We start from the raw sequence: 12,143 nt of genomic DNA, 5'->3' as shown, positions 1-12,143 counted from the left end.
GTGTGAGTGTGTGTGTGTGTGTGTGTGTCTCACTGAAGGTAGCGTCCAAGCTCTTGCATGCTACACCTGGACCAGTGAAAGCGGTGGAAGGCAGCTTGCACCAGCGGAGCCATGATGCTGCCCATGTGCACCTCATCTCCACAGCGGTTCCCCTGGCCGTCGTGCTCCATCCCCAGCCTGCACAGGGAGAGAGAGGTCAAGAGGACAAGAAGAGCAAGGAGCAAAGGACGGAGGCAGTGGCAGCCCTCTCATCAGACATTGGATGATGAGACCAATGGACCAAAACTGTGAAAAATCAATACAGTCCTGTAAGTGACTGCTTTGTTGTCTTTTCCTGTACTATGTAAGCAATCTTGAAGACATCATTATGGCAGCGAACTTACACGTGTCCGGTCTCGTGTGCCACCACAAAGGCAGAGGAGAAACCGTCCTCGTGGTTCAAAGTGCAGCTCCTCACCGGATGGCACATGCCTGTCACTGGGGCGTAACCTAGGCAACGGGGAGGAGAGACAAACTCTTTAAAATCTGTGGACTTTTTTGTTATATTGTGCTGAAACCTTCAGGGAGAGCAAAAACCTTTGCAATGTTCGGTGTTAAACACCGTGTCATCGGAAGGGAGCAGAGAGAGGAGAAATCTTATTTATTTGCCCCCTTTTCAAAATGATTGAGTAACACAGACATAAATGGTTTCAATCAGTGACATAAATCTTATGTTCATATTGTCCGATTACTCAATCTGTATTTCTTGTATTTTTAATAAGCTGAATAATACTTCATTTACAGTTTTCTATTTTAAAACATTTCCCACATAATTCCTAAATCTTACTGTAATGAGTGCGCGCATATGTCACTCATGTCATCAAAAGACCCCAATGATCAGAAAGATGAAACCAATGTGGGTAAACTTATTGTACAACTCACCCTTAACTTGAGACTTCATCTAAATATACTGTATATGTCTACCACATACGGACACACAGGAGTTAGTCGCATACACATAGGGACAAATGTGTGTGTGAGTTTGTGTGTCTAATCCTAACCCTAAACCGTCGCCCTCCGCCCCCACATATGCCAATCTCCAACTCCCTGTGTGCTTGTCTGTCCCGTACTGCCTTTAATTGTGGAGCTGTGGCTGGCCCTGCTCTGTCTATTGATTTTCTGCTGCTGAAGGCTGAGCCCAAGGGCAGCTGAAGGGCTTCTGGATAGCTAGGACACTGCCTTTAGAGGCCTCTCCCCTGGGCCTGCCTGTTAGTCTGCACTCTGCTGCACAGAAAACCACCAACCACCAAACCCACAGTGTGCTATGCAGCCGTACAAGGCAAAGGAAGGAAGTGGGGAGTTTTCTATGAGCACTTATGAGCTTTAGGTCCTCAAGAGGTTTGGCATGCAGCTTGGATGTATGTACTATATGTTAAACAGTAGGGGTTATGGAGGCTTTAAATTGTGTACATGTCTTTATTACCCTGCATGCCCGTGGGGCCAAATTCCTGTCGTGTGAGGAAAATGGCGTGGTCGTGATACTCAGCGTCCCCTGTGTCCTGCTTCTGCTGCAGGAAGGCCCAGCGACACACGTTCTCCAGACTCTGGGATGGGTTCCCCAGTTCAATCAGACTCATGGACTGGAAAGAAAGACACACATGCACACAGAAGGAAAAAGAGAAGAGGGTGTAAAGATTATACAAAAACAGGGAACTCTACCCGCTTCTTGTTTCAGTTCTGGTACAACAACATTTTATTCAACCCTGTAGAGGGCAGTGTCACAATGTTATATATTGTCAGCACATCTTGAATTGCTGAGGTGTACAACACAGTCACACACACACACACACACACACACACACACACACACACACACATACACACAATAATGCTTGGGATCCTGTAATCTTGATGATTTCAATAATGAACATGAAACTGAACACAGAGCTGCCTATTAATGAGCTATGCACTAATAGTCAAAAACATGTCCAATTACAGAATATTTACTTATGATTAAATGCATAATACTGACTCCCACACACACAAACACCCAGATGCCAGCAATTCTTCCCATTCACCTTCACCTCTCATGCTCTTCCTCATTAGGATCTTCACTCCCTCCCCTCCCCTCGTCACATTCTGCTGTACAAGTCTTTCCATCGCTCTCTCTTCATACTGCTTCCTTTTTGCCTCGCTTTCTACATTTCCTCACTGTTTTCACACATGCACAATGCACAGCTGAATCAAACAGCAAGGAGTGTGTGTAGTGTGAGTGAGCTGCAGCGAAGACATATGGCCTGCCTCTGCACACATGATGGATCGTGAAGTCTGCATTCTGCACAAATGCCCCTTAGACAGAGTGCACTGCACACGTGTGTACACTCTTTCATGTTCATCAGGTGCTTGAGTGTGTGTTTCACTGTGTTTTTATGATCTTTAAAATGTGTTTGTGACGTTGTGTATTGTGGGTATATGTTGTGTTGGCGTGTGTGTGTGTGTGTGTGTGTGTGTGTGTGTGTGTGAAGTGTGGGTGTGTGGGTGCGCCCGCATTCAGGGTCACATAGCCAATCTGCAGGCTGTCTGGGTGCAGCTCTGTTGCCACGGTAATTGGGGATGATGGACAGCCGGAGCTTTGGCTGAAGCTGCATAGGGGCTGGCCCAGAATGACCAATGTAGGAGTGTGTGTGTGAGTGTGTGTTCCCAGGCTCCAATGGGACTGTAGAGAGGAGGGGAAGAGATAAGGCTACAGCAGGATAAGTGTATCACAGAGCACCTATCCAGCAGTAAAATCATTTGTATCATCCTGTGGGGTAATCCCTGTCCTCCTCCATTGCTGCCATCTCTCGCTTTATCTCTTTCTCCCTCTCTCCCACTCTTCCTCTCTTCAGCACAGACAGGCAGATAGAGTTACAGTCAAGAAGAAAAGGATGCAACCCCCATCATCTGGTCTCTGTTTATGAATGAGGGAGGGCTATCATTGATTGTTTATCTTTGCCTGGACTTCCCATGATTCTTTGCTGCAGCCTACTGGGAGGAAGGCTGATTGCATAACGGGCAGAGTTTCTGTGTGCTTTGGTGCTGAACTGTGAAGGCGTGCGACTTGAAAACACTCCCCTGGGACGCTGCATGCTTTTAGTTCCTCTTTTGCTCAGTCCACTGGAATAACAGGCTCCCGGCATCAATGCGTGCTGATGAGTGTGCGCGTGTGTCTGTGTGTTTGTTTATGAGTGTGTATATGACTTGGCTGTGCTTACTGTAGGTACTTAGAGTGACTGTTGCCAAATCCTGGTATCAAAGATGGTGCTGACAGAGAGACAAGGCACGCACTTTCCAGGAACTGCAGCTCACTCGACTGTTCACTAGAACCCGTGTCTGGTGAGGTCTTACCTTGCCGTAGCCCAGCATGATAATCCGCACCAGCACCACATTGATCTTTGCTCCCAAAGACTGGTCATGGTAGATCTCATTCACCTGGAGTCACATAGAAAGAAACACAAGAGGGAACACAAACATCAGAAGCAGTAATAAAAAAAAATCTAAAAGATCTAAATGGATTGTAAATTGTAACTAATGGCTCTGTAGTTCTTTTCCATATAATAGTTTGATTAGAGTGATTTTCCCAATTAGAAAACATGAGGGTGAAAAGAGTGCAAGGAACTCAGTTTCCCATGAGCACAGATGGAGATGAGATGAAGGAAGGAAAATGCAAAGGAAGGAAAGAGCCTAGTGTAAGGAAACAAAGTAAGATGGTAAAAACACACACACACTCAAAGCGAGAGAGAGAGAGAGAGAGAGAGAGAGAGAGAGAGAGAGAGAGAGAGAGAGAGTAAATTGGCGCGGGAGTTGAGGCCTGCTGTCCTCAGTGGCTGTGTGTGGTGCCTAATGAGGCAAAGGGATGTAAAAACAGACAGCCATAATGAGATGGCTGATGGACATGCTGTGGAGAAGGAGACACATACTGTACACACACACACACACACACACACACACACACACACACACACACACACACACACACACACACACACGTACAGAGATGAGGAGCAAAATTGCAGACACATCCAGTGAGAGAGAGGTATGAGAGAGAGTTGAGGAATGCTATGAATAGAGACAGAGAGGCAGAGGGGAAGAGACAAGAAGCAGAGAGGAGAGAGGGAGCACAGAGGCAAAGTGCGAAAAGAGTAAGAGCTTGGAAGGCAGTGGAAACGATGCATTCTTAGGAAACAAATTTTGCATGGTGCTGCGGAGAAGGGTCTGGAGTAACTTAATGCTCTTTTCCATACGTGGTGCAGTTGGAAATTCCAGCTTCCTGTTAGGAACAACTGAGTGATCCTTCAAATCAGAATTATAATTTGTTAACCACAAACCGTCTGGAATAAATGTGTTTGATTACATCAACATATAAACATGCCTGTAATGTAAAGCCTTCACATCATGTTCAGCAACCACAAAATAAAGTCATGTTTGATTTGCAGTACTGCATGACCTTTGTGTTATTAGGACCATCTGTCCGGTAAATGATGAGATTTACTAATTAACCCTCTGAAATGTTAAGCGCACTGGTGCCAGCATTCTAAGCTAACTTTCTAATGTAGCCAAATATCACTAAAGTAACATTAGCAGTGCTGAAGCGGCATTTTACGTAAGTAAAGTCACATCTTGTGGGAATCCATGGTTTTCCAAACTGGAACAGTAGAACTAATGGAGAATGTAACTGTCTGTGACATTAACTGGGATTATTTGACCTTCAGCTGTGAATGGAACAGAGTATTATATGAGGGAAAGGAGAGAGAAATACTTGTGTCGTGATAATAAGGCATCGTAAGCTGACACAACTTCTGTACATTAAGTAGCATTAAGAGTTTGGTATTGCACCACAATAAAGTTGGTGAACTTGCAGGAGATGGATTAAAAAATAAATGATCAAAATTGATGCAGAAAATGCTGAGGTCAACATCCAAAAGCACTGGATTCTACACATTTTAATGTGTCTTCTGTTAAATCCTCCTACCCGCTTAACGTCAGGCTTTCTGTTAAAAATGTGTAGTCTCTAAGCCAAAACCAGGATTTCTTTTCTAAGCCTTGACAAAACTCCTTAAGAACTTACAAAAAGTATTGCAGGACAGTTAATTGTAATTGTACATTTCCTATAGGACTACTTCATATTGCTGATGAACTCTTTTATATATTTCTTAGTGAGTCTTACTACTTTCACCAGTAGAAGATGTATTCAGGCTGGAGGAAAGTAAATTGAAAGTAAAATACTAAATTAAATGTCCTGCATTTAAAATATCACTTAAGTAAAACTACAGCGGTATTATGCAGAAAAATGTTGTCTTCTTCTACTTCTGTCACATTTTACAGTTGCAGTTTGTCTCATACTGTTGTGTTGTTTAATCTATAACAATGCATAATATTTTATGTTTTGGATGTGAAATCCTAATCTGCAAAGTAACTAAGTATGAATGTAGTAAAAAGGAATAATACTTTCCTCTGAAATGTTCAATAAAGTAGCATAAAAGGTAAATACTGAAGTAAAGTACAAATGACTCAAAATTGTACTGAAATGTAGTTTTTTTTACATTCTGGGGCAGCAGCATGTCCGACATGAAAACAAAGAAACTGGACAAGCTGCTAAAAAAGGCTGGGTCTGTGCTTGGCAGGAGTCTGGACTCAGGACTGTTGTGGAGAGACGTATGCAATGTGAGATGGAGGCCATCTTGGACAATACCAACCATCCTCTCCACAACATTCTGGCAGGACAGAGAAGCATCTACAGGTGCAGCAAACGTCTCATCTCTCTGCACTGCAGGACAGAGAGGTTCAAGAGATCCTTTGTTCCCACTGCCATCAGGCTGTACATCATCCAGCCAAAGGAAGTGGACTAATCTAATTATTATTGTTTATTTATTATCAACTGTTATTATTATTATTATTATTATTATCAACAATGAGTTAATGGACACATGAATTTCCCCTAGGGGATAAATAAAGTATCTATCTATCGATCTGAACACAATGCAAAATGTCCAGGGGCAGCAGACTGTGATGATAACATGTATTGTTGGACTGGCCAACTTTTAATTCTTGATAATGGGCTTCAGTTCCTGATATGACAGGTGGAAGAGCAGATGGGACAAGTTTCAGAGTGCGGGTCACGGGAGAAGACAGGGAAAGGTTTTGTTCCAGCGACCTTCAGTTCCATGTTTTGGATGCTGCTTTCACACATAAAAAAACAGAGAGTTGCTAGGCAACCACCAAACAAAGACAGAGGGTTCTGTTGTTTTCTCAGTTTAACCCTGTCTGTGACTGTGTGTGTGTGTGTGTGTGTGTTGCCTATCTGTCTGGCTACCTACTGGTATTTCTGTCTCTCATTTGGTAACATTTGTCTCACTCCCTCGTTATCTTGGCAGGCTGAAGTATACGGAAATGTGTGTGTGCATGTGTGTGTGCGTGCGTGTGTGCGCGCGCGTTTGTTTATCTGAGATGACATGGACACTTGGGTGGGTCAGTTCACACTTGGCCTGATCCAGCCCGTTTCCTTGACAACTGTTAGGCCAATTAGGCGCGGTTGACTTCCAGGTGACCCAGACACCACAAGTTCCACTCTAATGAGACACACAAACACACACGCAGAGAGGCAATGTGGAGTCCATTCAGTCCCATCTTTAGTCTTCATGCGCTTTAACTCTTCCATACAGTTGGACCCTTCACACACAGATGCTGCACACTGGAAGACAGATGTGCCACAGCAATTCATAATCCCAAACACACCCACACATTCAGTGAGATGTGCTCACCCATGCATGCACACATAAACACTCAACACACAAACCCACACACAGCTCCTTGTTAGCAACTGTACAGGCATGTCTCTCATTAATGCTGCTGGCTGAGCGCTGACGTTCTGAAGGACGATGGCAGGTGTCATTACTTACCATCCAGGCTACAGGTATCCAGGTTAGCCTAGATTTGTCCAGCTGCCTGTGTGAGTGTGTGAGTGTGTGTGTGTGTGTGTGTGTGTGTGTGTGTGTGTGTGTGTCAGTCTGTGCGTGTAGTAAGTAATGCGGGCCTAGAGGTCAGCAAGGCACAAAATCATTACTATAAGATAAATAATGCAGACACGGCCTGCCACTTAACTTTGCAAGAAGGAGGACAAAATTAAGTAGGAAGGCAGGAGAAAACTGGCAACGTGGAGAGTGAGCGATATTAAAGGCATCATCAGTAATAGTTTATTCATAACAGTAGGTATAATTTAAATGCTTGATTTTAAAATGAACAAGGATTTAGTTTGTTTATGTGCATGATAATTAGAAAATATATCCTGTTTACAAACAAAACCCATGTAAATAAACCTTTAGCTGTTGTTGGTCTATGCATTTACAACATGTCAGTTTGTTTTTGTAATTTCAGCAGTGGGTTAGAGAATTAATTAAAACCTGAAGCATGAAAAGGAAGGCGGGCACAGTGCAAGGAAAGGGTGGTAAATGTTTTAGAAGACAGAATAAGGAAGAGATAACCGAGACTGACACCTAAGAACAAGAGTGTAGCTGTGTCACAGGGCAGCGATAGGGTTGCTACTTTTAATCTGCACTTTATTAGCTGCTGGTACCTCCTCCACAAGTTCACACCTCCATTTGGTATTACAGTGACTCCTTACCTTATACATTAAAATGAAATATAAGGAAAGAATTCATCTATTTCTGTGTGGATTTGTCTGTTTCTTGGCCCTTACTAAGACTAAGGGATACCTAGTAGTAATGAGCTCATAAAGGCCTACGATACATTCAAGCTTACTGTGTAACAATATGAATATTTTCACAGTACTTTAGACACTGAGCTCATGTGTTTTAATCAACTCATCATGGTGAGTGGGCTTCATTTAATAGGCAATGAAAATTTGACAGGAAACATTTTGAAAATATGCATTAAAAACACTCTCAGCTGCTGATGAGACAGAAATGAGTCATCTAATAAAATTTGGCTGGAGTGCTACATAAATTAGAAGTCTTTGGACAGCTTTTCTACATCTTTTTGTCAACACACACGGGAACATTTAAAAACCTAGAGACCGAGAATTTGAGCTCGCAGTCTGACAGTGCTCCTTACATATCTATGACACTTCCAGCTAACAAGGTGTCTGTTATTACCTGGACTACCTCCCCTTTTTCCAGCTCTTCCTTCCACTTATTAATATGACTTTTCTCTCCCTCCAGGAGCTTTGGTAAAGACCAGACTGAACCATCTGCACCACTTCCACCCGGCTCTTACAGAAATGATGCTTATCACATAATAGAGGTAAACCAACAGGTAAACCAATATGCATCATTAAAATTAAACATGCACACACACACTCCTCATCAGCAGTGACTATTCATATCCATTGAGAGTGTGATTAACAGTATGCAGCACCTCTCTAAAGGTCTCCATTAATGGGTGAAACAGACAGGTAGACAGACGGATCACCGTTGGCTACTAAATCTATCACCACGAAGGAAGATTACTGCACAATGGCCTCCACTTGGCATTTGGCACACAGCAGATTTACACTGTTGCTACAACACTCTGTTTTTATAAATTAAATGTGCATGGAAACCCACATACAATTCCTATATTTTATCATGTGCAAATGAATGTGGAGGCACTCTCTGCAACAAAACTTGTGGTGATAGCATATAGAGCCACATACATTAAGATCACAACACACAGACTACACTGGTACTTTGTAATTAATTCAATATAATATCATATAAATTGTACTTTGTAAGACTAAAATAATAAAATGGGTGTTTTCTAATCTGGCACCACGGTGGAAAAAGTTTCGTTAAGTTAAGGGAAAAATCGTGGTCATGGTTAAAAGAAACCAATACTATTGACACTGTCTGTTGTCGGGGGAAAAAAAACAAAAACAGCAGTCTCCTCTGTCAAACTGACAAGCTTTGCAAAAAGTCAAGACTTAACCCACGATAACGTGATTTTAAGTTGATTTCTGATTGAAGGGTCAGGAGTGCCCATACCCTTGTTTAAACAGGGCAGATATGACCTGGGCTTCACACAACTCTAGAAAAGAAGTGTTCCCAGTTTTAGTCCTTAGCATGTCCTATCATAATTATGAAGCTCCTCTTCAGCAGTACAAGTTGTTTTTAACTTTTTTTTCACCAAAACGGTGAAGAAGCCTTCATTTGCCATTAATCCATCCGTCTCCCGAGATCTCTTTAATATCTCTTCAGTCAAAGAAATCATCTCAAATGAAATCCTCTTTTTATGATTTTTTGTTGAATGACAAAGAGAGAGCGTGAAAGAGAAAGACATAACACAATAGGCTCTGGCTTTCTTTCTTTTTTTTTTTGATGCAGTCTGGTCCATTAATTGTTGTTAATTTCACCTGTCCTAGTTTCATTAAATCATTAGTGAGCCTTTCACATTCACGTGTCTGATTTCCTTTGCTGCTCTTCTTTGTGGAGGCAGTTCTTTTTGTTTTACAAGGCACATGTTTACTTGTGTATTTTTGCATGAACATTTTCATCCATTGATAGTTTGTTAAGTGTCACATGGTCAGACCTATTCTTAGTCCTTTGATGCAACTGAACATGAGGAAGGAAGGTAAACACATGGGAAAGGAGTGGGAAGCAGAATTACCAATTCACACATTTAATGCGCACACACACACACACACACACACACACACACACACACACACACACACACACACACACACACACACCCTTTGACACTCCTGTTGAACTTCGCAGACAGGATTTAGTGGTTTTCTGTAGGAGCTCTTTGATGTCCTGTAGACAGCAATACTGCCCACTACTCTACAACACACGCACACAGACAGACAGACAGACAGACAGACAGACAGACACACAGACAGACAGACAGACAGACAGACTGCATAGTCCACCTTGACCCTTAGCTCATTTCAGCAGTCAGTGAAAGAGACACACAGAGACAGAGATAAACGAGGAAGATGCAGAGTAATTACAAAAACAGAATACATGAGAATATTGAAAATAAACAATGAGAAACAATGCATATATTTTAATTTTTCATAAAAATCCCCCTTGCACTGTAACACAAACGCTTTAATTATCCTTTGAATTTGCCTGTACAACAGTATAACAGCTGCTCTAACAAAAGACTGAGGATCACTTTACACACTTTTTTTCCAGGGGTGTTGAAAGTGTAACTGCACACAGAAAGGCAGAGATCAGATACACTCAATTCAGCCTGGAAGTAAGGAGAGAAACTGGGCAGAGGAATTGACAAAGAAGAACAAGTGGAAGGAGGAAAAATACGAGAGTGGCAGAGGAGCAGAGACGAGACATCATGACATAAAGTTGATGGTTTTACAGTGTTGAAACAGTGCCCTTATTTTCTCAGGTTTGTGTTAAACATTAATTGTAAAAACCATATAGACATGACCATATAAACTTTATTACACCACTAAAGTTAAATTAGTAAAATGCTACTTCCTAATAAAAGTTAAACCCTTAAATGAATGACTTAATTGTTTCAAGGAACGGGCAATACAGGGAAGAAAAGTATTTCTATTTCTCTCTGTGTAGTTGAGCAGCCACACTATCACAATAACTCAAAAACCTGTCCTACGTATGAATGCCTTTAGAGGGCACCTGTGGCAAATATATCGTCTAAAATCACTGTCCTTATCCCAAATTTATCACTCACATTATACTTAGAAAGTTTGTTTTTTTTCACCATCGTTGAGGATTTGTTGCCATAAACTACCCCAGTCAGGGAGGACTAACAACGCAAAAAGAGCTCAGTGCAGAGCGAGTCAGTTCTGCCGAGCGACAGGGAGGGTGAGAGAAAGACAGAGAGGAAAAGAAATAAAACAGAGACAAAGAGAGAGGGAGAGAGAGAGACAGAGAGAGCACACCCATCCTGAAGTCAGCAAAGCAAACTTTCAAGAAGAAAGTCGCCCAGATGCCACGCGTGGGAGGCAGCCCTTATTTATTTATTTCTGTTTATCTGGCTGTCAGTAATTTATTCCGAATGCGCTGTTTAAAATACTCCTTCTCCCTCTGTCTCTCCATTTCTTCCCCACAGATTAGAGGGGGGCTGCGACAGGGCTGCGAATTCCCTTCTCCTATATTGTCTAACAAATATCTAAAAGGGGAGGCAGAGAGCACAGCGGCTCTTGTTCTTTCTCAAGCGCTGAGCTGAGACAAAGAGGTGCGGTAGGATTTGTTGCTCTGTGCTTGCACCTGCTTAACAGTCGGAGATTGGTTCCTTGCGCATTACGAGTACGCAATCCGAGCAAAAGCAAACAGGAGAATGCAGACAAACAGATGTGCGCACACACACACACATACACACACAAGGGCATGCACGCGTACGAATGCGTTCAAACAGCACTCTCACCGCAGGTTTAATTTGCAAAGATTAAAGTCTGCAATGTGTTCAGTGTCACACCAACACACACATGTACACACACACACGTAAAAACACCTGGGAGTGTGAGTGCTTGGCAAAGTGTTGTTGTGGCCTGGAGCATACTGCCTGCTGTTTCTGCATATCTCTCTCAGACACACACACACACACACACACACACACACACAACTGTCTGTTGTCGGGGAAAAAACAAAAACAGCAGTCTTCTCGTTCAAACTGACAAGCTTTGCAAAAAGTCAAGACTTAACCACCGATCAACGTGATTTTAAGTTGATTTCTGATTGAAGGGTTCAAAGTGCCCATACCCTTGTTTAAACAGGGCAGATATGACCTGGGCTTCACACAACTCTAGAAAAAGAAGTTCCCAGTTTAGTCCTTAGCATTCCTATATCATAATTATGAAGCTCCTCTTCAGCAAGTACAAGTTGCTTTTTAACTTTTTTACACAAACACGTGCAAGAACCTTCATTTGCCATTAATTCCATCCGTCTCCCGAGATCTCTTTAATATCTCTTCAGTCAAAGAAATCTCATCTCAAAATGAAATCCTCTTTTTAATATTTTTGTTGAATTGAATGAAAGAGAGAGCGTGAAAGAGAAAGACATAACAACAATAGGCTCGTGGCTTTTCTTTCTTTTTTTTGATGCAGTCTCGGTCCATTAATGTGTTAATTTCACCTGTCCTAGTTTCATTAAATCATTAGTGAGCCCTTTCACATTCACGCTGTCTGATTTCCTTTGCTGCTC

At 42.3% G+C, this 12,143-nt stretch overlaps 1 protein-coding gene across 1 annotated transcript in view; it reads right to left on the bottom strand.

Annotated features, from left to right (window-relative positions):
• Positions 1–12,143, bottom strand: part of LOC111226437 (A disintegrin and metalloproteinase with thrombospondin motifs 2-like) — a 108,237-nt gene that overhangs the window by 12,624 nt on the left and 83,470 nt on the right. Inside the window, exons 5-8 of the mRNA XM_022751581.1 lie at positions 3,367–3,450; positions 1,463–1,619; positions 384–489; positions 34–177 (exon numbers count right to left, since the gene is read on the bottom strand). Of these exons, the coding sequence (XP_022607302.1) occupies positions 34–177; positions 384–489; positions 1,463–1,619; positions 3,367–3,450 (491 nt within the window). The remainder of the gene's footprint in view (positions 1–33; positions 178–383; positions 490–1,462; positions 1,620–3,366; positions 3,451–12,143) is intronic.

This window comes from Seriola dumerili, unplaced genomic scaffold (assembly GCF_002260705.1).
Source record: "Seriola dumerili isolate Sdu_G_001 unplaced genomic scaffold, Sdu_1.0 BDQW01000160.1, whole genome shotgun sequence".
Lineage (NCBI taxonomy): Eukaryota > Metazoa > Chordata > Actinopteri > Carangiformes > Carangidae > Seriola > Seriola dumerili.
The sequence above is the reverse complement of the archived record's forward strand: the minus strand, read 5'-3'. Positions and strand labels throughout refer to the sequence as shown.